General features: G+C 56.4%; 10 protein-coding genes across 10 annotated transcripts; 5 read left to right on the forward strand and 5 right to left on the reverse strand.

The window, feature by feature from the left end:
* Positions 1 to 336: 336 nt before the first annotated feature.
* LTHEOB_9334 (uncharacterized protein) lies at positions 337 to 1,791 on the reverse strand (the record flags this gene model as incomplete). The annotated part of the gene is made up of 1 exon (XM_035518911.1): positions 337 to 1,791. One exon carries the CDS (start codon positions 1,789 to 1,791, stop codon positions 337 to 339), a length of 1,455 nt encoding a protein of 484 aa, XP_035368939.1.
* Positions 1,792 to 2,493: 702 nt separating this feature from the next.
* Positions 2,494 to 3,723, reverse strand: LTHEOB_9335 (uncharacterized protein; the record flags this gene model as incomplete). The annotated part of the gene is made up of 1 exon (XM_035518912.1): positions 2,494 to 3,723. The coding sequence occupies one exon, from the start codon at positions 3,721 to 3,723 to the stop codon at positions 2,494 to 2,496; it is 1,230 nt and encodes a 409-aa protein (XP_035368940.1).
* A 1,749-nt stretch (positions 3,724 to 5,472) lies between these two features.
* On the forward strand, positions 5,473 to 6,606 carry LTHEOB_9336 (uncharacterized protein; the record flags this gene model as incomplete). The annotated part of the gene is made up of 2 exons (XM_035518913.1): positions 5,473 to 5,524; positions 5,594 to 6,606. The coding sequence occupies 2 exons, from the start codon at positions 5,473 to 5,475 to the stop codon at positions 6,604 to 6,606; spliced, it is 1,065 nt and encodes a 354-aa protein (XP_035368941.1).
* Positions 6,607 to 7,416: 810 nt separating this feature from the next.
* Positions 7,417 to 8,212, forward strand: LTHEOB_9337 (uncharacterized protein; the record flags this gene model as incomplete). Its single annotated transcript, XM_035518914.1, has 4 exons — positions 7,417 to 7,629; positions 7,730 to 7,839; positions 8,051 to 8,132; positions 8,189 to 8,212. The coding sequence occupies 4 exons, from the start codon at positions 7,417 to 7,419 to the stop codon at positions 8,210 to 8,212; spliced, it is 429 nt and encodes a 142-aa protein (XP_035368942.1).
* Positions 8,213 to 8,819: 607 nt separating this feature from the next.
* Positions 8,820 to 9,917, reverse strand: LTHEOB_9338 (uncharacterized protein; the record flags this gene model as incomplete). Its single annotated transcript, XM_035518915.1, has 2 exons — positions 8,820 to 9,786; positions 9,859 to 9,917. The coding sequence occupies 2 exons, from the start codon at positions 9,915 to 9,917 to the stop codon at positions 8,820 to 8,822; spliced, it is 1,026 nt and encodes a 341-aa protein (XP_035368943.1).
* A 465-nt stretch (positions 9,918 to 10,382) lies between these two features.
* Positions 10,383 to 11,391, reverse strand: LTHEOB_9339 (uncharacterized protein; the record flags this gene model as incomplete). The annotated part of the gene is made up of 2 exons (XM_035518916.1): positions 10,383 to 11,072; positions 11,170 to 11,391. The coding sequence occupies 2 exons, from the start codon at positions 11,389 to 11,391 to the stop codon at positions 10,383 to 10,385; spliced, it is 912 nt and encodes a 303-aa protein (XP_035368944.1).
* A 645-nt stretch (positions 11,392 to 12,036) lies between these two features.
* Positions 12,037 to 13,344, reverse strand: LTHEOB_9340 (Ca2+-modulated nonselective cation channel polycystin; the record flags this gene model as incomplete). The annotated part of the gene is made up of 1 exon (XM_035518918.1): positions 12,037 to 13,344. The coding sequence occupies one exon, from the start codon at positions 13,342 to 13,344 to the stop codon at positions 12,037 to 12,039; it is 1,308 nt and encodes a 435-aa protein (XP_035368945.1).
* A 676-nt stretch (positions 13,345 to 14,020) lies between these two features.
* On the forward strand, positions 14,021 to 14,572 carry LTHEOB_9341 (DNA mismatch repair protein; the record flags this gene model as incomplete). Its single annotated transcript, XM_035518919.1, has 3 exons — positions 14,021 to 14,300; positions 14,351 to 14,441; positions 14,497 to 14,572. The coding sequence occupies 3 exons, from the start codon at positions 14,021 to 14,023 to the stop codon at positions 14,570 to 14,572; spliced, it is 447 nt and encodes a 148-aa protein (XP_035368946.1).
* Positions 14,573 to 16,392: 1,820 nt separating this feature from the next.
* Positions 16,393 to 17,379, forward strand: LTHEOB_9342 (DNA mismatch repair protein; the record flags this gene model as incomplete). The annotated part of the gene is made up of 1 exon (XM_035518920.1): positions 16,393 to 17,379. The coding sequence occupies one exon, from the start codon at positions 16,393 to 16,395 to the stop codon at positions 17,377 to 17,379; it is 987 nt and encodes a 328-aa protein (XP_035368947.1).
* A 1,823-nt stretch (positions 17,380 to 19,202) lies between these two features.
* On the forward strand, positions 19,203 to 21,179 carry LTHEOB_9343 (Retrograde transporter protein; the record flags this gene model as incomplete). Its single annotated transcript, XM_035518921.1, has 1 exon — positions 19,203 to 21,179. One exon carries the CDS (start codon positions 19,203 to 19,205, stop codon positions 21,177 to 21,179), a length of 1,977 nt encoding a protein of 658 aa, XP_035368948.1.
* Between the last annotated feature and the right edge of the window lie 1,744 nt (positions 21,180 to 22,923).

A 22,923-nucleotide genomic window follows, 5' to 3' on the forward strand; every position in this document is an offset into this window, starting at 1 on the left:
GTTTGGAGACGAAGTAAATTACGCAAGTATCTAATCGCGCTGTTGAAACTAGATTTCAGGCGTGTCTCGACGTTCAAGATTGCCAACCGCGCAAGAAAAGCAAAGATGCGAATTAGTCAATGAAGCAAAGCCTCCAGATCAAACAGCCCCTGCAACTCCATTATGCAAATAGCGCTGCCCGACAGGGAGGAGAGTGCAAATTTCAGAGAGCAACCAGACAGAAATCTAAGGCCGAAAATCCAAGCGGCAAGCGCATCGTGAGAAGAAATGAGAACAAGCTCCAAAGAGGCGGGCGACAGTGGACACCAGAGACGCGCGCCTCATAGCCAAAACCAGCTACCGCCTCTCCCGATCCGAAATCTCGCCCTCCTCCTTCTCCTCCTTTCGCTGCTGCTTCCTCTTCCGCCGCTCCTTCGCCGCATCGAACCTGGCCCACGCCTCCAAGTCCCGCACGTCATTTACGTCCCAAACCGAGTTCCCCACGCGCGCCAAGTAGCGAAAATGCGCCTTCATCTCCTCCATCGACTCGGCCGTCACGAACGCCTCCTCCGTCGTCCCCTTCTTAATGTACTTGCACAGCTCATCCTTCCTCACCCTCCGCACCGCCCGGCCATCAATATACGTCTCCTGCTCAAACACCTCCGCGCCCTCGATGCGCACGACAGGTATGTGCTCCGGGTTGCTCGCCAGACGCTTCGCGGAGACAGCAGCGTTGGCGACGACGAGGCAGAAGGAGCGCTCGAACTCCAGCCGGCGGTCCCCGTGCGCGACGCCGCTGAACTTGTTGTGCAGGCCGCGGAAATCCTTCCAGCTGGTCGTCGTCGCGACGTACGCGTGGTCTGCGCCGTCCTCGTCGACGATGACGCCCGGGTGGCAGCGCCAACCCTGTCCGATGCTGGCGGCCGCTGCCGCCGGGTTGGCGCCTGGCAGCCGCTTGACCCAGATGAAGCGGCCGGAGGTGCACTCGCTTGGGTTGAGGTGTTTCGGGTTGGCAACGGCACTACCGCTTCCGCGGCGGACGACGGGGTCGCTGTGAGCGGCGGGGGAGTTGGACGACGACGCTGCCTCCGGCTCAGACGGCGAGAATGGGCGGCGGGGAGGAGGCGAGCGCTTGCGAGGGCTGGAGTGGTAGTGGTGCGAGAACCGACGGGGCTGCTGCGGGCTGGCGGTTCCGTCGTCGTAGGCGCGACGGCGCTCTGGCAGGAAGCTTCTTTCAGTGACTCTGGTGGGCGACGGCGTTCTCGGGCGGAAGCTTCGGAGTCGATGGCGACGGTAGGTGTCGGCGAGAGACGGTTCTGAAGCCCTCCTGCCGCGCGCGGCATCGGCGTATGCTTCGTTGTGGTAGCTCACATCTTGCGCGTGTCTGGAGCGAGAAGCGGTGGGGGAAGAGGGCGAATATCTCGGGAGGCGGTCTGGGAGCGGACTCGTCTCCCTGGTCTCTCTGCCTGTGTACTGCTTCTTTCTGCTGGGCTCACTGTCGGAGGATCTTGAGGGCGAGTCTTGCGTCTTGCGCTTGGATGGACCGTAGCCACCCATGCGCGAGGAAGTTGACCTGTACGAGTCAAGTGCAGGACGTTCAGAGTTATCGAAAGGCCTAGGGCCAAGAGACGGAGAAGCGCGGTGCGGCTCGCGTTGTGGTCGGTATGAGTCGATCATCGGACGGCGTCCGGACGAAGTGCTGCCATCGTGGTGCCTGTTCAGGGCGGGCGATGAGGACGACGAGCTGGGCGGTGCGCCATTCTCGGTATTTGACTTGCGTGCAGATTTGGGAGAAGGCGATTCGGGAGCCATGGAGGCGAAATCTACCATTCGTGGCGCCGCACGATTAGTAGATACGGGCTAATAAAGCAAACTGCACGTAGACTTACAGAACCAGGAAGAAATACTTGGATCAAAGACAACGGAAAGTCAAACTGATTGATGGTACCACTTCTCAAGCGGATGATGCGACTAAGTCTTGCGTGTAGAGCGACGACGGGCAGCGAAAAGTCGGAAGTTTGCGGTGAAGAGCGCGTGGCGCAAGCGATATGCAGCGCTCCAAAAGCGAGACCAGCAATTTGCGAAGTTACCTTGGAGCGAAAGGGTCACAGTGAGAAAAGTTCAAGTCGTCGGCGGTGGTGGCGGCGGCGGCGTGGCTTCTGCTCGGAGGCTGGAAGGAAGAAGGGAAGCAGTGTCGCGGCACGGGAAAGCTAGATCTTCTGCCGATGCAGTCGCCCGACCCCTCCGGCCCACCTCAGAATTCATCCAGATGCCTCTGTAAATGCTTCGCCCGAAAGCGGCTAGTCTGCTTTTCATGATGCCAGCTGGAAATGCTACTGACATGCTTTGCCCTGCTATGTTGAGATTCTGTCATGGAAACAAGATACAATGGAGATCAAGCTAACATGGTATTTCGTATCAAAGAACCTGAGCCCATTCCTATAGCAAATAATGACAAGCCAAAGAAGAATCACAGAGTCAGGCTCCCAGCACATGTCCCAGACGCCGCTTTCCTCAGTCCTGATCTGGGAAACAGTGAAGTAGCTCCTCATATCGAGAATCCCCAGCGAACTCGCCCATGTCGAAGATCGGACCATGCCAAGCAAGCAAGACGACAGCAAGCTGCTCAAAGAAGAGCACGACCCGGAATCCCACAGCGATAAGCTCCGCAACCGCCCTCTCCTTCTCCACCTCGTCGTGCGCCCACGTCCGAATCGTCAATTGGTCGGTAGGCTCCCACGGGAAATCCTCCATCGTTGCCAGCATCTTGAAATGCTCTTTGAGCTTCCGAAACGACCCTCTATCCATCCACGCCTCCTCCCTCGTCCCCTGCCGGTAATATTTATGCAGGTCACTCTCCTCTACCACCCTCACAGCACGACAGTCCACATACGTATCCCGCACAAACACCGCCGCGCCCTCGTACTGCAAGATTGGTATGTGTGCCGGTGTCTCGAGACGTGTTTCGAGAGTACAGTGACTGACGAGTCGGCAGAAGGATCGCTCGTAGGCAAGGCGTTGCTGCGTGCCGATGAACTTTCCGATCATTCCGTCTTGGATGTTTGTCCAGCTGGTCGTCATCGCGACCGCCACGAGTTGTTCGCGTGGTTGTCTGCTGAGGATGACGGCTGGGTGGTTTCGCCAGCCCTGCTCGCTATCCGGAAGGCTGAGATCCCTCTTGATGTGGACTATGCGCCCGGGGAAGAGTTCTTGCGGGACGAGGGCTTTGTGGCTGAGTGTTACTGGGCGCAGATCCGGTCGCGGGTTGAGTGTGGGATTAATGGAGCTTCGCCAGTTGATGTTTGCCTGGCGACGACTTGGAGTGGCGTCTTGGCTCTGGTGGTGTCTGGTCGGCATGATCTCCAAAGGCCTTCCCTTGGAAGCGGCCTTGGGGCTGTCCCGCTGGCGTCCGTTTCGAGCGGCGTGCGACGAAACGGGCGGAGGGAGGAAGCCGAAAGCATAGCCCGATTGGCCACGCAGATTCGAAGAGGCAACAGGCTTGCTGGGTGTAGATGGCAACTCATTACTCTGCCTAGTCCATGAAGTGTGGGTGGCAGGCGATGGCCTTCTCTTTGAAGGCGACTGCGTGCTCTGGCTTTTGGCAGCGAGCAATTCCTCGCCGCTCTGGTCTCGCCTCCATGAAGCCTTAACCTCGATATTCTTCCTCGCAGACCAGCTTCTCGAAAGAGATTGTTCGGTGGTCGTCTTTCCGTTGCTTCTGGACCAAGGTATATTGTTGGACATGATGAAAAGTTGGCTGCGGGCACCACCTATTAGCACGAGAGCGCGGCTTCCGTGGTAGTCTGAATGCCTTACTTTAAGAGATTCGGTGCGACTTATATGGAAGTTGATGCGGTGAAGCAGCCTTTCGAAAGGTTTGCTGGTACGTCGAAGGCGATGGAGATAGGAAATCCAGACTTGGAAGTGGAGAGGCTGGTGTAGAGAAGTAAGTCTGCAGGCGAGCCCTGGAAATTGGAGCGAAGTTGTTGCTGCGGTACACAGGCGCAAGTGAAGTGCACGTGTTATGCCCACGTAGATGTGAATGTGTTAAGCGGTGGACCAAGCACCTACGTAAACACCAGAGGCACAACAGGCACATAACTCACCGTCTTCCCTCTTAAAGTCCCGCTGTACGTTATGTATAGTAAAAGAGAATCCTATCACGATTGTAGATTATTCATGCTGAATAGCTGATCAAAGAAGCGAAAAGAAACCTGCCAACAATCTTGCTACTTATAGAAGCATAGAACGTTCCACAAGCCAAATCAAGAGCGGTCTTCTCATTGTTCTCCTACCGCTACGCAAACTGATTTTCCATAATTCGCTCTTGTTTTCTGCCGAATGTCACAAATCCACTGCCAGAATCGCCTCAGAATTGACGCTCCTTCCAACTGTCAGTGCTGTTTGTCTGACAAATATCCATTCAACGTAGAACCGACAAGCTCGTCCTTTCAGTGACTTCACCAAGCCACTACAGGTCCCTTTTGATTTTTGCTTGCCATCCATTCATGTGTTAGTGCATCTTTGATGAAATGTGGGTGACAGAAGATACGTTCCTCGCACATAGCGGCTGGAAAATTCCTTCAGCAACCATTCGATATTCCGAAACGCTTCCTTTCTAAGTTACACGAAGACAACTCATCGTACTTTATCACCTTATAATATCAAATAAGGTAAATTGACAATTCCTTCGGGGTTTATTGTGCGATGAAGACTGAAGTCGTCAGATGCAAAGACATTCAAGCTGATTGGGATCGAATACGGACGGGACAACGACTTGCGACACGTGAGGCATTCTCCAGATGGTCAATCCAAATATTCACGTGTTCTGAGTTATACAAATCAGTTTGTTTTGTCTAAGCATCAGTTCGAGTCCTGTGGCGTCGTGTATAGCTCTGCCACTCATGGGCTGACGTTCGCACAGAGATGAGAGATTTCCCCAATTTGGTTAGAGCATTTCGGCTAGGGCCCTGCCAAACCAACAACGCCCAGCGGCCGCAAATCGTACTAAGGATACCATAGTAGAACTGATGCGGTTGGTGAGAATCTAAAGTGATGGAATTGGTAAGAGATCAAGTTCGAACTCTGGCCATGGTGCGCTAAAGGTAGGGCGGATAGGCTCAGAGCCCAAAATAATCGGAATCTCTGGCGCGGAACTTCGCAAATCCTTGAAACAGTTCCAGCATTTGCAATCTATATTTGTAGGACTATGTTCCGGGAAATTAATAGTCTTAGTGCTGCTGGTCGATCAAGTGATTTGTTCTGTCTGAGCTCTCAGAGCGGACGCTGCGTCTGAGGGGCCAGCACCGGACTACGCTCGCATTTGTTATGCCCAGGCAGACACGCTGTCTGCAAGCGCGTCACAACAAGCGCGCCGCCGCCGGCGCGTCACTGCAAACGCGTCCATGCTCGCTTAGCGGGTGCCTTCGCGCGATATGCCTCCAGATATTCTCGGCCGCTCCACACCCCGGATCTTCCTCCTCCACCGACACAATGTCGTCCACCAAGCAAGCTCTGCCTTCCAGCCCGGCCGACGGCCATCCTGGTATGTCTCAGACACTGGCAGTACCTTTTTACTGCAGTTTCAGCCCATCTGTCCTAACATAGTGGTCAGGAAACGACATGGATTCGCAGCCTTGGGTCACGACGCGTGGAAAGCGTCGTAACGGCGTGGCAAACTCGCAGCGCAGTGCAGAAAACACCTTCCGTGCGCAGTCGGCTTGTGTGTCCAATCCATTCTCCGTCCTCGCAAACCTTGACGACGAGGAGAACGATGAGGAGGACGTTTCTGGCGGCGAGGGCACTGCGCCCGCTCCTCTTCCTAGCCGCTCCGCAAGTCCCACCTCTGTTGCCGCTCCGGCCGTCGCTGAAGACGTTTCAACTCTTACCTCAAAGCCAGAGCTCTCCATCGAGGTTGTCCCGCACGTCGCTTTCCAGCCTGAAGCTGTTGCCGAAGACGATGCCACCAGTACTTGGCAGCCACTGCCTGTTACCGAAGAGGATCTCGCCACCGTGTGGCAGCCAGAGGCTTTTGCTGACGACGCTTCTACCGTTGCCTCACTCTCCGAGTCTTCTGTCAGCTCTGTACCTCCTCAGCAAGCTTCCTCCGATGAGCTTCGCCCGCGCTACAAGAGCAAGAAGCTCCACATGCGCGACCTCACTCCTTGTCGCATCGTCTTCGTGTTGAACCCGGACGACGAGACATCTTGGCGCGGTCACCCAGGCCTGATCCTCGCAGTGGACGGTACCAAGGCCCACGTCATCACCCTCACGACCTGGAAGAACAAGACGGCTGTGCAGAAGTGGGCCGGCTCCTCGAATCCCGCCAAGTTCCGCGAATGGTTCATCCTGCTGGACGACGGCCGCACAGCCGGCCACGACGGCCTTCCCGTTATGATGTTGCGCCGCAACAAGACGATGCCCAAGATCTGCTACGTCGACTGCAAGCGCACCCACTGGCTCGACATCTCCGAGTTGGAGAAGTTCAGGGCCCCGGGCGGAGACATGGACTTCTTTGTCACCAAGGAGAGCAATAGGGCACTGAAGAAGCACCTGGCGTACCTCAAGACGGTCGACACTCCGTGGGTCAATGAAGAAGGCGTCGCGGAGCCATGGGGATGCGGCTAAAGCTCATACCGCTGCGCGCAAAGAGAAGTGAAAGTCGGCGACAAGCCACGCTTCCTTTTACCAACTGTGGGGGCATTTTGGATGAGTCTCCGTCAAGCACTGTTCCTAGCGTTTGGGTTTGGCTCAGAGAGGGTCATTATCACGGGGTTCCTGCACATTACAGGTTTGATATCGGCAGGGAAGTTGGTTCACATTCCTGCACACTGGATCCATGTTCATGCCGGATCTACTGTTGGACCCATGTTTTCTTCTCTTTGGCTTGGTATGCCACTTTCTCAGGGAGGATTCTCATTTTCAGCACAAGGCTTTGTCTTGGTCCCTTTGTCTACTTGCGGCATTGATGCAGCACGGGCAGATAAACAAATTTTGGGACGAAGACTGGGGAATTCAGAGGCATACACACATGGTTCTATAGATTCTGATCAATCAATGAGCTCTACTGAGATACTGAAATGCAGATGTGAAATTCCGACACAGGTGGAGGCGAAGAAAGTCATGAGAATGCTCAAGCTTTGTACCGTCAGGACCTGTGTTGCAATTCCAGAAGTCAGCGCATGCCTATCCATGCTAAGCAAAGGCATGAAAGACACCTCATACGAGCAGGCGGCAAGCAAAATGCGTGAATCGGCGAGTAGGAGTTTTTAGAAGGCTTCGCAGAATGAAAATTTGCGTCTGAGGGAGATTTAGCAACCCATCACTCACCTCGCTTACCCAAACAGCACAGTGTGGTTCTTGTGATTTCCCTCGTTTCGCGACAACTGCGTCTGGTGTTGTCGGCGCGGCCACGACTTCCAGTGCGCGCCTTCGCACATGGTCCCTGTCGCCCGCCCAAGCGCATCCCTCCAACGTCACCGCGCTCCCAGGGAAACCGAACACGTCCACCACCCGACCTCCAACGACGCTCGAGCTCCGCGCGTTCCACCCACCACCACCACCGCCAACAAAAGTCTCGCAACTCGCCCCAGCGACCTCCGCCTGCCCTCCGACTCCTCACCAAACAACCCTCACACAAGCGCCAAAATGGTACGCCTCCAAACTCCCACCACTCCATCGCACCGCGATCCCACTAGGCCACACCCGCTGACACTCACGCCGCGCCCGCGCGCGGGCAACCTCGGAACAGACCGCCCTCTTCAACTTCCAATCGCTCCTCCTCGTCATCCTCCTCCTCATCTGCACGAGCACCTACGTGCACGCCGTCGCGCCCGGCATCATGGACCGCAACAAGGACGGGTAAGGATCTTCCTCGCTCTCCCCTCCGTCTGCCGGTTTACCTCCTACCTCCGCTGCATCTTCGCTATGCTTCCGCAGCGCTCTCTCCCCCCGACTCGCCATGCTCCAAAACAAATTGTGGCGCAGAAGGAACACAAATGGAAGTCCGCAGAGCAGAGGGGGGGAAAAATAATGCATGTGGCACATTGGCTGACCAAATACTCGTTTCTAGTGTGTTCGGAATATTTTGGAAATTCGCGCGGGTAGGCGAACGGCTGAGTCCGTATGTCAGCATATGCTGCATCGTGATGGCGGTAAGTTCTCAATTGGTCCTCGAGTCATAGATCCCGCAACTGATGGCTTGATACAGGCTTCTCTCTTCGTCGGCCAGTAGAAAAGTGCGCGACGAGGCTTTGTTAATACTGTTCGTGAATGCAATCGATATTCGGAATTGGGAGCGATGGCGTTTTATTGGGGGAGGCGGTTCGTTTCGATTTCTGGTCGACTGATGTTTGGAATACTTAATCAAGAGAATGCTTCCACGCCGGTTTCTTGTGTAAAATCGACACATTGTCGGTGCGAACAATCAGACCTGCGCCTTTCGAGGAGTGGAGGAAACGTGAGAATCAAGCAGGTCAGTTGCGCGCCCTCGACTGTATACGCCCTCCCATATGTGCAGGGTTGAGGTTACCGTCCGGACGTAAATGCATAACTTACAATTCGACGTTACGTGTGACGATGCGGTGTGCCTCATTAACACGGAGCAAGACACTGACTGATTACTTCGAGCAGCACCCAAGGATCACGAAGATAATTTGGCAAAGGGAAAGTCGGGATTTCTATCTTCTGCAAGAAAACACTACTTAGGACTGGGCATGATTTGAAGCAAAACTCAACGCAGTATCTTGGAAGCTCGGTAAAGCGAATAAGCCACAGTTCCACTCCATATACGAGCTGGGCCTTGGTTCCCGTTGCTCTGCTTCTCGTCCAGATATGTGTTCTCAAAGGGTCAGAGAATCGCTGGTTCCGATGCTGTCAGAAGAACCATATCCATGCTGCAATTCCGCCTCCATCTTCATCGGCTCCATATTGTCCTCCTGCACACTATCCGTTCCCAGATGCGGCGATCCAAGCTTCGGCGCCCCGTCAGAATCGAACTCTGCGTCGTCGATGAAGTCCGACTCGTACTCGTCCATCGCCGAGTCGTCATCGTCGTCGTCCGTGTAGTCGGTACAATATCCCTCGCCATTGTTGATATGCTGCCAGTAGCACGCGCGCGCTTCTTCCTCGCTGTGCTCGTGGTACTGGCAGAGGTTTTCCTCCCACGGCGGATAATCGTCGAGCTCACCGTGCTTGTCCCTCAACGTGAGAATGTCAATCCAGAATGCAGCCGGAACTTGCTTGCGCAGGATGAGTTCCTCCCGGTTTCCGATATCGGTCTCATATGTCCAGTTGCGGGCGAAGAGATCGATGAGATACTTGCGCATCGGTGAAGAGGGCGCGAGCGCGTCCCAGACCCTGAGAACGATGCTGTAGCTAGGAACAAGATTTCCACCGGGGTTCATCTCCAGGATGCTGTCGAAGAGGTCATTCTTGAACTGGCGGATATTGTACTCGTTGGCGAAGATATAGCACTCCAGGGCCTCGGCCTCAGGTTGCGAGCGGTAGTAGGCATCAGGGTTCTCAAGGACCTCGTGGTCGGCTACTTTGACGGGTTCGCGGGGTGTATCATGGCGATGACGCACACTCCATCGCGGCAATTGGTCGCCATCGGAGCGCATCCAGTCCAGGAACACACGGAAAACTGCAGGACTGACGGTCGGAAGCATGAGATGTTCGGAGTCGAACATGTCAAACACAGCGTCGATCCTGGGTGACCAGTATCCGAGAAGGTCGGTGTAAGTAACGAACTTCTCTCTGCCAGGTCCTACGAAGACCGATGTAATTGCGTTGCTCAGGGTTCCATTGCTATAACTTGTCAGCACAGTCTCTGGAAGCAAGACGCGGTAAGCTAAGGCGGTGCATAAAGTGACTGCGTACATGAAGGACGGCGGCTGCTCCGACGCGATTTGCTTCTCGGTTGCTTTTCCCTTGGCCATTGTCAGCTATGGCGCTCCTCTTGCTGCGGGTTGGGGCTGCAAGGTGGATGGTTACCGCCAGGCTGCGGCGAGCGAAGGCAGACATATTTCAGGGTCCAACTTCACATAAGGAAGGCGCGCCACCAGGCGCAGCTGCCCCCAACAGTCCTCGCCTCATTAAGACATTACGAGAATCGCGCACACCACAATCAAGCCGTCTTGAGCGATGGCCTCCAATTTCCTAGTGCAAAGGGTAGAGATTCATGACTGGACTAATAATTTGGCATATAAGTTTGCACACGAGAAATATATCCACCAACTCCCAGTCTGGTCCCCCCTTGAGTGAGTTCTCCCATTTCTATGAGCTTCTGATGCTGAGAAGTCTCGAATCTCTGAACTGGTAGACCCTGGTTTTCCCCACTGTCGTGAAGCCATTATCGTGACTACCCTCTCTGTTGCTTTTTTCACTTGTCTCCCAGGCCACTTTTACCATGAGGTAGGCTCAATGTAGTTGTCGAGTGTGCGTTTTTTCTTTTTGAAGCCGCTGTCCATACTCTTCAAGAGCCAGGACACCAGGAATTCGTTGGGCAGTTTTTTGCGGAGAACCAGCTCGACTTGCTCATCCAGATCCTCTGTATAGAACTCCGCGTATTCGTCGACGAAGTACGTGAGAAGCGATGAGGTTGGTGGTAGATGATGGTAAGCCTTGAGCACAACTGCATAAGAGACCAGGTGCGAGGTTGGAGAATGATAGATCTCGTCCATGATCATGTTCCGTAGCACTCTGATGTCGTACGTGGTGGCGAAGATGTAGGTTTCCACGGCATAATACAAGTCTTGCTGGCGGTAATACGCTTCTTGGTCTTTGATTTCTTGACCCCCATGAGTCAAGTGGACCGTGAGAAGTGGTCTGGAAGATTGAAGATGGTCCCAGAGGCCCAGGATCTCCTTGGTGTACAGCCAATGTAGAACGATTCGAAAAACTTGAACGTCCAGGTCGAGCTTGAGCTCTTCTGTCTTGTACTCTAGCATCGCGCGTAGTTTTGGGGACCAGTAGCAGAGGAGATCGGTGTGCACGGTGAAGATCTGGCCTGAGAAAAGCTTGACGGCGGTAACAGAATGGCTGAGAGAACCATCACTGGACAGAGCGCATTGCCAGCATTTGACCTCCCAGATCTTATCGATTCAGCGTGGATGCTGATGCGAAATCTTACTAGAATGACGGTGGGGATGTGTGTTGCGCGTGAGGTGAACCGGCTGTTTCTGGGTTGACCATGGGGCCTGGTTCGATCGCGCTGTCCGGCTCCATAGAGCTGTCCAGTTCCACAGTGTTGTTCGGCTTCATAGAGCTGTCCGGTTCCACGGTGCCGTCTGGCTCGATGGTGCTGTCCGGTTCCATAGTAATGTCAGGCCTGATAGTGACGTCTGGCTCGGTCATAGTGTTTGGCTCAGACATGGTGTCTAAGCCGACCGGCGTGATGTGTTCATAAGACATGACGACGTTGTTAGTGAAGAGGTGAAGGCAGTGAGATGAGACGTAGTGGAGCGGAAATATTAAAGCTGTGCGGCTTGAGGTAACCAGGGTCCGATCAAACAAGAATGGAAGGCAAGCTTCGCTACACAATCTTCGCAGTATGGGACGAATCCCTACCACGAACATGAATCACCGATTGAAAAGTATGAAGTAGCGGGCTCGAAAGGAAAATATCCACGTTCCTGTAAGAAATAAAAGAATCAAAACTATCTCTCCGAAAGACGGCTGGGTATAGTAGTAAGGGTATATTCCGGTTTGATGCCCCAGCCTTCATGTGCTCTCTCACAAGTCTCGACGAACGCATGACAAAAACGCAGTTACAGAAATCACCCCTGCAATAAGCCTCCCAAGGCTGGTATCGAAAGTGTCAATCCCATCCCATCAAAGCTCCCGTTACCAAATCCATCCTCCGGTGGATAGAGAAAAAAAAAACTCCAGTCGTAGGTTCGACTAGGGCTTGAAGAGAAACAGAGTACGACAACAGAACGCCTCACCAAGCGCAGAAATTACGTCTGCTATGAACGCCCATCCTTCCAATAATTAGCTCAGCTCCCCCAAATTCAAAGCATCACTGTCTGCAACGTATAAGGAAATGCTGCTCCCAATTTAGTAACTCTTCATGGGAGCGTCCTGCTCTTTCACAGAAATGCCATTTGTCGGCGCCTTGACGCTCTCCCCGTTGAGAGAAATGTTAGTGTCGCCCTCGTCGTGGTCATAATCATCATACTTCTGCAGCTCCTCGTGTTCCTCGATGTCGTCGATGTCATCATCTTCCCTACGGTTGCTGCTGCGCCGACTACCCATGCGGCCAGGACCAGAGGAAGCAGGATGCACAGGGCTGGCCAACGGGCTGACGGGAGGACCACCAACACCCGTGTTGACGCTGCCGGCCAGGCTCTCCGCGCGGCCGTGGTGGCCGTGCAGGCCGCTGCGTACGCTGCCCGTGTCCACGCCCCCTTGCTTGCCAGTCGCGTAGTAGCTGTTCCGCTCCGAGTTCAGCGCCGGCGGTGCCGCGCCCGACGACGAGTACACGCTCGCGCGCTCCGCACTAGCCACACCGCCTAACCCCGGCCGGTTCTGGCTCTGGTAGATGCCGCCGGTGGTGCTCGCGGCGTCAACGTTGCCGCTCAGCACGGAGAGCGGTAGCGACTCACGGCTGCCACCCCAAACGGACGATGGCGCTAGCGCGCGGACGGATGCGTTCGTATCCAGGGAGTTTCGGCGCCGGCGTTTCGACGAGGAGGCGAGGGTCATGATCGAGGCATTATCTGATAAGGTGTTTCCGGCGGTAGCCGCTTGGTAGGTGTGCGGGTGCGGTTGCAGGTGGGCGGGCACGGCGGATGCAGGCGAAACCGGGTATTGGTGGGAGAAATGGACGCTCTGAGGGTGCAGGGTGTTCTGCGGAGCGGCGGCTGCGGATGCGCCGTTGAGGAAAGCCGAGGGCGCCGTCGACTGTATTGTTGTGAGGGTGGTCGTCAGGGATCGCTCTGAGTGGTTGGGGGAGGAGAAAGTGCTGTTAGCCCCGCCATCGTGCGAGCTCAGCGCGCCGCCGCGGGTGTTGCTGGTCTCAGCCTTTGACTGCCCGGCGTCTGAATATATTGTCTCCGGATTTGTCGCAAGGGTCGGGGCTGCGGACTTGACGGGCTGGCCGCCCTGGTCGAGGTCATCGTCGGAGGCGTCTGAGCCGTAACTCTGGCGGCGTGACACGGGCTCGGAGAAGGAGAGGTGGCCGTTGGCGCTCGCTGCGGGTGCTGGACGGTGCAGGTGGCCCGACTCGGGGTACGGGTTGTTCTTGACGGACGACTTGTTCTTGGCCTTGGAGGCTTGCGGCTGGCTGTTGGACGAGCCTTTGAGGTTTGCGACACGCTTGATCCAGGCGGCGAAGGGCCGGCGGCGGGAGTGACGGTCTTTCATGGCTTGGTGAGCAGGGTGGAGCGGAGGAGTAATAATGGGCCGGAGGTGTTTGGGCGCCGGATATGGATGCGTCGGCCGGGGCGTGGGCGGGTTTAGGCTTACCTTGCGGCGTGGGAGCTGGCTCGGCGGTAGCCATCTTGGCACCCCGGGGAGTGACAGGCGGCGTTTGGGGAGTTCACTGCGTGCGTGGAGCGTGTCTGGAGGCGGCGGTTCGCCTCAGGTAGCAATGGGGAGACAGGCGAGTTCAGCTGCTGCGCAGCGAGACCGTGGCTGTGGCGCCCAGCGGATCGACCGCATGCGGCCGCGAGCGGCATCGACGGCCTGAGTGTGATCGCCAAGCAGCTCCGAGACGCCCTCTTCGACGCCCACCACCGCGCTGCGACAGCCACACGCTTGCGCGCCAGGTGGCAGCCCCGGAGCGCTCCGCGTTGCGCCGCGCCGCCCTGAAGCCTGCAGAAAGCGTGCACGCGCAGCCAGAGCTGCGTCTGCGCTTGCGTCATTGCATCGTGCGTGGACCGACCCGTCTTTCCACCATTCGGCCTTCGCCTCGGGCCTGCACGTCGCACGACTCGCTCCGCCGTCTGTTTCCCGCCACCCCTCCGCTGCTCCGCCCTCCGTCGCTGCATGCGGGACCATTCTGGACCGAAGCAACGAGCCCTGATGCGCCCTGGTCTCTATGAATCTGGAGCCTCCGCACGATGTGACCCACCGCCAGTGCTCCCAGCGGCCCATTGCGCCCCTGCCCCCGGAAGTGGTTGCCCAGATTAAATCTTCAACCGCGATCACGAGCCTCGCCACCGCTATCCTGGGCCTTGTCGAGAACTCACTTGATTCCGGCGCCACCCAGATCGAGATCGCTGTGGATGCTCGGCGGGGCGGCTGCACCGTCGAGGACGACGGTTTTGGGATTTTGCCCTCAGAATTCAAGGAGAGCGGCGGCCTTGGAAAACCATACTGTAGGCCATCCCACGGGCTCTGCAAACATGACAGCGCTGATGCCCCTCAGGTACATCTAAGCACGACACCTCCGACTCTGTCTATGGCCGTCATGGCACCTTTCTTGCATCTTTGGCTGCTTTGTCCCTCTTGACGGTCACGTCACATCACTGGCTCCACCGCTCACACAACACTATTACTCTCCACCGATCCCAGGTCATCTCTCGTCAAAGTCCTGCTCCTCGTCAGCAAGAGCTTGGCTTTCGTGACCATGGTACTCGCGTCACGGTAAGGGATCTTTTCGGCAGTATGCCGGTGCGCGTGAAACAGCGTGCCACCATGCTTGAAGACCGAGGCGAGCAAGAGCGCCAGTGGGAGTCACTTAAAAAACTCATCACGGGATTGCTGCTTGCCTGGCAGCATCCAGTCTCTCTTCGCCTTCGAGATGTCGAGAGCAGCAGAAGCCTAATTCTCAATGCCAATCGTAAGCAACCTGTCTCGCTGGCAGAGAAGCTCCCAGGTAATGAAACGAGAATACACGGTGCACTTCGTCCTCTCATTGCTACACTATCTCAAGCATCTTACATCACGCCCGATGAGTGGAACTCATGGGTACCTGCGTCTGCGTCCACGCATTCTGTATCAATTGAAGGCGCCATTTCCGTTAAGCCCACTCCAAGCAAATCTGTTCAATTCCTTTCCGTTGGTATCAAACCAATATCTATGGATGAAGGCCATAACGAGCTCTTCGACGAGATCAACCGCTTATTCAACAATTCCAGCTTTGGAGTCGTCGAAGATGAACTTGAACTCGACGAGAGAGAGAAAGAACGCCGCTCGAATGACAAGAGGTACAAAACAGGTGGTCCAACAAATCAGCAGCTCCGAAATGGGCGAAAGGGGATTGACAGATGGCCCAAATTCTGTTTGCGCATTCGACTTGCGGATACCAACGGGAATGAAGACGATGTGCTCGGCTCGGAACCCAGGCTTCATTCCATCCTGGAAGTGCTCCGAGCCATGATTACTCAATGGCTTCAAGTACACCATTTTCGGCCCCGCGTCCGTTCGTCCAGGAGGCTTGCAAGCCGGCCAAGTTCTCTTTCAAGCGGTGCTTCAACCCCCGCATCTCAGGGGCATGATAAACCATTGTCACAATCTCAGGTTGACGAAGCAGCTAGCGAACTAGCAGATGTAAAGCTATTTCAAGGCCAAAAACGGAAGAGGTCAAGCGATGCTTCAAGGAAGGTCACCGCTGAGTGCAACCAAGATGATGGTGCCGTACCAAGTGACTGGAGCAAAATCAAGAGCGCGAAGTCGTCGTTCTATGAGGACATTTGGGGTTCAAAGAGATCGAGTACAACGACATATGAACATCCGACTAATCCTCAAACTGCACCAGCTACTGTGCTAGAGCCCGGTCCGGCCCGAGCCTCGACTGGACGAAGGGAAGCTGCTTCCACGTTCTTTGAGGCAGACCCTGTCATGCCTGGCGACCTTGGGTCTCTTCGACCCTTGAGCGCCAATCCATCCCAAGGGATGGATAGTTCTGATGATGAGCATAAATTGACAGAAGAAAAAGATCGCAGTCAATCCGCAGGATCAGAACTAGATCCTTCAATGAAGTGGACTGATCCTCACACCAAACGAACTTACATGATCAATTCCCGAACGGGAACCGTTATCAATCAAGACGAATGCCGATCGAAGACAGCGCCGTCTGCACCTTCCAGAGCCCCAGCGAGTATCTCAATGGTGTTCGATAAGTCTTTACGCTTGTCACGAAAACCTACTAGCGCACCGGGTGAGGGTAGCCGAAGAGGCTGGCTGGAACATTTTCTAGCTGAATGGGACAACCCTGTGTTTCACCCACAAGCTCAAGCCATACCACAAGTCAGCCTGTCTGGCTTTAGCAACGAAGCAGATGGTCTGCTTCACGGCCGCAGCGGGCATTGTTCCGAAGCGGAAATCAAGAAAGCATTTTCTGAAGCTTCCACGCTTGGAGAGTACAAGCTCTCGAAGCAAGCACTAAGGAAGGCGACAGTGGTGGCCCAGGTCGACAGGAAGTTTATCTTAGCGGTCATGGAAGCAACAAGTGCAATGGCTAAGACAATGCACGGACGCGAGACGATTCAGCCCAAGCAGCTACTCGTCATCATCGACCAGCATGCGGCCGACGAGCGTTGCCGGGTTGAGGAGTTGTACGCTGAGCTGTGTTTACCTAACCCGTCTGGGGAGGCGAAGGAATGCTGTTCCAACCTCGGCCACACGTCGCACATCAAGACGAGCATGATGGCGAATGCGCTCTACTTTGAGGTCTCGGCCCAGGAAGCGCGCCTGTTGGAGACGCACGGGAGGTATTTTGCTGATTGGGGCGTCCTATACGACCTCAACAAATCGGGAAGCAGGCACATTCTCGTGGTGAAGACGCTCCCGCCAGGAGTGTCAGAACGGTGCCAGGCTGATCCCAAGCTGCTGCTCTCGTTCCTTCGCTCCGAGGCGTGGAAGCTAGCGGAGGAGCGGACGCGAGCACCGGCGGCCGCGGCACCAAGAGCAGCAACAACCAGAGGGAGCACAAACGAACCCGCGGGAGCGGAACACAGATCGATGGACACCACGCCGACGGCAGAAGAGCCGCATTCCTCATCGTCGTCGTCCTGGCTCACGCAGATCGGGTCGTGCCCACAGGGCATCCTGGAGCTGCTCAACTCGCGGGCATGCAGAAGCGCGATTATGTTCAACGACGAATTGACGAGGGCGGGGTGCCAGGAGCTCGTCGCGCGGCTCGCCGGGTGCGCGTTCCCGTTCCAGTGCGCGCATGGTAGGCCGAGCATGGTGCCGTTGGTCGAGCTGGGTTCCAGCTGCGGCGTTGCGGCGTCGACGGCGGCAGCGACGGCGGCGGCGGCGCGTCATCTTCCTCGTGGGAAAGACCAGACCGCCATGGACCCTGGGGGTGATGTGGCCGGGGGCCTGGGGGCCTTTGCTGCCGGAGGGTCTGCTGGTGCGGCAGACGGACAGCCGCCTGATGAGGAGAAAAGCGGGTTTGTGGAGGCGTTTAGACGCTGGCGTCCGCGTCAAAAAGGACCCGAGGCAAAGTAGCTTTAGAGCAAATAATGCATTCACATCTGACACGGCATTGATTGGCGCACGGCACGGGCTGGGGGGTTTTTGGGAGGCTGGCGGGGTGGATTCTTCACAGCGCAGCCGCAGACGTGGGTGGTTAAGTGACGAGTGGTGAGGGCTGCGAGGGACCACGGGGAGGATACAGGATACCCAGCACGGGGAATGAAGGAAGCAACTCACCAACAGCAAGCGTAGCTTAGCGGGCTTGCCGGCGTCGACGGGACGATCGTTAGCAACTAGCGCGCCTAGGCCGGGCGCGGGCGTGCGGCCAGGGTGCGATTGGACGGGGGAGCGCGCCATCAGGGTGGGAAGATCCGCAACACGACTGCAAGCTTTCCGCACGTCGGCGTATTTTTGCAGGCCTAATTAGGCCGGGGACGGTCGTGTGGAGTTAGATGGTGGAGTGGCTGCGTGCGGACTGCGGGATATACAAATGCGGGTGTGGCGGCAACGCAGGTAGGAAGGGAGCAGAAAAGGTTGGCGGAGCAGCTGGCCCGAAGCATGCGGTAGAAGAGCGGTGGACGGGCGAAACGCTGCGTTGGTGAGCGATGGAAGCGGGCATGAGTGGAGAGAGTGCGTCAAGCTGCTGGCATCAGCGAGCGCCCTTCCGGCGGGACGTGGACGGGCAGAAGCGCGGGCGCTCTTTCCCTAGCACGGCTTGGGAGAGACAAGCTTTGGTGAGAGCGAGCGTCGAGACGGCCGCAGCGTGAGGCATAACAATGCGGCCGCGGGTCACGTTGGCCGCACGGAATTCAGGTTCATGGTGTCGCAAACGCGCGTTTTGACGGCCTGAGGCGATGACAGCTATCGCGACCCACTTATGATGACATGGCCGCCGAGCTGCGGCAGCGCTGGGCGCAGGCGCGGACGTGTGATGGCAGCCCCGACCGATCGCGAAGAATGCGGGCGGGCGGCAGGCCAAGGCAAACACCGGTCAACGGCGCTGCGGCGGCGTGCCTGCGCCGCGCGCAGAGCTCGCCTGCGTGCATGTCGGCGTGGGCGGCGAAGCTGCGCAAGTCGGGTTGCCGGGGCACGCTTCAGATTCCGCGGCGTGTTCTCGAAGGCGCGAAGGCATCATCATCATCATCGCCTAGGGCGATTGGCCCCCCCGGCCCCCTGAGCCAATGGCGTGCCCCATCGCCGCGCACTACCGCCCGCATCCCTGTCCGCCCGCCCAGCATAGGCCGCCCGAGGAGGCGCTGCTGGCTCAATCTCCAGCCTGCCCTCTCATCCCTCCTCTTCCAAACCCTCCTGCACAGCTGCAGTCCCCCCAGCGCAACGACGCCTGTTTGCTCCATACCAGAACCCTCCTGCCCGCCCGCCCGCCCCTTTTCTTTCTGCAGCACGCCCGGCTGCTCTATTTGTTCTGCTGTCTTTGCGCTCCCGCGCCGTAATCCCCGAGCTTTTCCGTTTTCTCCCGCTATCTGAGCTCGCACCGCGCGCTGCTGCTGAGAGGAGCTCTGTCCTCCGCGCTGCTGCTGCACGTCCGCACGACCGCAGCTTGCCTGCCTGCCTACCCACCGTGTTGGCCACGCCGCCCACCACCCACGCTGCACCAGCAACCGGCCCTTCTCTTCTCTCCACTCTTTGGCGATCTGCGCCCGGCAACTTTAATATCTGAGCTCCCTCTTGCCCCCCCCTAACGTGCACGCTGCCGAGACATCGTCACCGCTTTGCGACACACAACGTCGCGTCGCGCAACCACCACGCCGCGCCTTCCACCCCAACCCCCACGCCCTCCAACGCTCCTCACGCCTTCAGATGACCGTTGCATCACGGTCGCAACTCCCTCCTCCGCCATGCAGTCGATGTTCCGCCTACCATGGAGCACCGAGAACCCCGCTATGGACAAGGCCCAGTTCGCCCAGCTCCAGAAGCAGCGCCCTGTTGTCGACATCCCGCTGCTGAGCAAGCTGAAGCGGAAGCGGACTGACAGCCCGGAGCCCTGCCCGCCCTCTTACGTCTCGCAGCACGTCGCAAAGAAGTGGAAGTACGCGAACGGCAGCGAGGTGTGTCCCGTGGTTGAGATAGGGAAGCCTGATCGACCTGTGGTGGATGCACCGCCGCCCGCAGCTGCGCCCGCAGCCTTGCCACGTGTGAAGAGCTCGGAGAAGGCCGGCGACGCGTCCGCACCCGGAATTGAGGCGAGGCCGCTGGAAGTCAAGATGGAGGACGCGGACTCGGCGGCTGAGCTCAACGCGTCTCCGAGCTCGCAGCCAAGCGCCACGACTCAGGAGGAGCTTCCCGCAGCATCGGCGAATTCGGTCGAGGTTGATCCGACCGCCTACACGCCGCTGCAGCAAGCGATCGAGACGCACTTCAACCAGGAAATCCTGCTCAAGCACAACGAGCTCCGTTTCATTGAGCAGGAGCTCGCCAAGTGCCAGATCGCATTGGAGCAGGTCCGCCGCTGTCAGCTGATTCCGTATCCTGGAACGGATGCGGCGTCGACGGACGTCAGTTGCGGCGTGGGTCCTGCGCTGCAGCCTCGGCAGGGCTTCACGACGCCCGAGCAGCCTGCGCCTTGGGGCGTGACCGAAGGCCCGTACAGTCGCCACTACGCGAAGTGGCTCATCCCGGATCCCAAGTTCGACTCGGTGCCGATCGCGAGCCTGCAAGCTGGTGGTCGCTCGCACTCTGGCCTATCCGAAGGACGTGCCACTCGGGGAAGTCTAGCCGAGCTGCCGATGGCTGGAAAATCGCGTTCGTCACGTGCTTCCGCTGGATCCAAGCTCCAAGCCCTGGGCGACCCTTCGGCTCCGAAGATCGATCCCTTGCTGCACAAGCGTTCGACCGACGGCAAGTGGGTACGACTGTTCTGCCACCACCCGGACTGCCGCCATAGCAACTTCTCCAACACTCAGGGCTTCCTCAACCACTGCCGCATCAAGCACAACCAGAAGTTCGAGAGCCACGACCAGGCTGCCGTCGAGTGCGGTATCCCGGTTGACGTCAACGAGCTGGGTGTTGTGTTACCCAACAGCGAGACCACTCCTTCGACCCCTGCAACCGGCGCTGCACCGAACCTCAATGGTCCCTTCGTGCATCCTCTTATCAAGTCAAACCCCCCAATCAAGTCAAAACCTCTTCCTCCCCGCGCATTGCCGAAGAAAGATACGCCCGCCTCCTCCAAAAATGTGCAGACCCCGGATGCCAAGCCCAAGGCACCAAGCGCTTCTTTTGTCCCCTCGCCGCAAACGCCAGCTTTGAACGCTCTGCTGCAGAAGCAAGGTTTCGCCGGCGACCTGAACAAGCTTGTTGACTTTGCACGGACGAAGGTTGATCTGACCGAGATGGACACGGAAGAGAGCGACGAGGATGCCGAGCAAACTCCGGTTGCCGCACCAAAGTCTACCGCTGCTGTCAAGAAGGGTTCCGCTGACACAACCCCTCGCGGCCCGCAGCTGAGCCGTCTACCGGCTCGGGGTGGTATGGCGCCGGCTTCGCTCGCAACCACGGGTCTGCATCCCGCTTCCGGTGCCCCGCCCCGGTTACAGCACAGCAACAGTTCTGCAAGCAGCACCGCTGGCGGCAACTTGGAGTCTCCAACCATGGAGTTGAGCCCACACACTCTGGATTCGGCACCGGGACTCGTTACGGATCATGAGGATGATGACGATGACGAGGAGGACGGCGGCAGCGTAGCCATGCGGGATGAGGATTACGGGGTCGACAATGTTGTCGTTGAAGATGGCAGTGATGTTGAAAGAGACGCAAGGAGGGCGAAAAGTGTTGAGGGTTTTGTACCCAAAGCCGGCGGCTCGTCGAGGAAGTGAAGCATTTAAAAGAAAACCAAGAAAAACAAAAAGAAAAAACGACTTGGCTTATCTTTTGCCGAACGAAACTTCACAAAAAGAACAAAGGCTTCCCCAAAGCACTTTTTTCCTCTACGTGTCTGAATAATTTCTCGTCCGGATGAGTTGGAGACGCGCCATTGGAAAGTTGCGCAAGCTCCGTCTCTCGTTTTAATATTTCCCTCCTCGCCGCTTCGATGCTCTTCCATTTCAGGAAGAGCTATTCTTTCTTGTTTTTCACTACTTCATGTTTGAGTCTCGTGCTGATACCTTGTTTTTGTCTATTTCTTTTTGTTTCCCTGAAAGCTGAGGGGAACGGGGAAAAGTAAAACGGGGATAAGGCTGTTCTTTACAGATTCTCGCGCGGTGTGAAAGATTGGGAAAAGCTGGACATTCTCCTAAGCGTTATTTTTGCTGTACGGAAGAAGAGAAGGTGGTGGCTATCGTCTTTTTTCGCTGTTCGATTGCATGAGTCTTTTTTTCCTGTTTGCATTCAAACATATCACCCCCTGTTGCGTTGTATGGTTATGACTTTTTCTTTTTTTTTTTTGCACGCTACGACCACGAAAAGACTAAACCTCTCTACTCTTCTGCTTTTTCGCCCTACTTTTTTTTGTTTTTTGCACGCACACTACACATACATGTTCACCCTCATCCGGAACACCTCCTACCCTGCCCTTCGTCTCGACTCTCTGCCTTCCTCTCTCCCGCGTTCCTCTTGCCACGGCGCCCTGGAAATGGGTTGAGGGTTCAAGGGACTGCTGGTGGCGAGAAGAACGACTGTCAGGACGAGACGGATGGGCGGAGACTTTCCAACTTGTCCTTTTCTTCTTCACTTTCTTCCGCATCCTCATCCTCGCTTTTGCCCGTGTATCCATACGTGTGGGGTGTCTGTTTTTCATGTTTTGTCAAGCGCTGGCGTCGGGGGAAAAGGACTGGTTGTGTATGCGTGGATGGAGAGGAACGAAAAAGCTTGGGTCGTAGGCAAGGCGCCGGTGAGGGAAAGGGGACGTGTATGTGTATAGAGTGTGGGGATGAAGATGCGATTATGGTACTGCTTGACGGTTGGGTGGGTTTGGTTGGTTGGGTGGTGGAACGGCACGGGATCGGATGGGACGAAGGATACGGATCTCCTTATATTTTTTTTCTACCTCTCTTCTCTTGTTGAGAATCGAATATACAGATATATCCTTACCTCTCCTTCTTTCGGGGGCCACGTGGGCTGGGCTTTTAATGATAGAGTGCGCTAAGTGAGCTCTTTTGGAAATAGATTGTGCTGGTGCTGGATGAAGGTGGAGCAGAGGGCGGCTGGACTGCTTTCTGGCTTCTGGCTAGTTCGGCCTTTTGTGTTTCGGTATGGATTGAGTAAGATAGATTTAAGACTTAGCAAGATTGGCTATTTTTCTCAACTTTGAATGTCCGTTTTATGCTGAGTTTGAAGTCATTTGAGCGGCCGAGCGGAGCGGCCTGCAGCATCCAGCACTCAGTAAGCAAAAAACAGAACTCTTGTCTTGCTGGATTTCACCAAAATGCACACCTGCAACTGGTATACATGAGCAGGAGCATGATCTTTCTACAAGCCTTCAAATGCCAGGAAAGCACTACTGTCTCAATTTCCCTGCTATCGAGTATGTGGAGGGGACACAGCATCAGCGCCACATCAGCCACCTAGACGCCACGTCTTTATTCGGACAAAGACAGAAGAGCCGATCTGCAAGAGTGCATC

The sequence above is a fragment of the Lasiodiplodia theobromae genome (assembly GCF_012971845.1).
Source record: "Lasiodiplodia theobromae strain AM2As chromosome Unknown scaffold_31, whole genome shotgun sequence".
Taxonomy (NCBI): domain Eukaryota; kingdom Fungi; phylum Ascomycota; class Dothideomycetes; order Botryosphaeriales; family Botryosphaeriaceae; genus Lasiodiplodia; species Lasiodiplodia theobromae.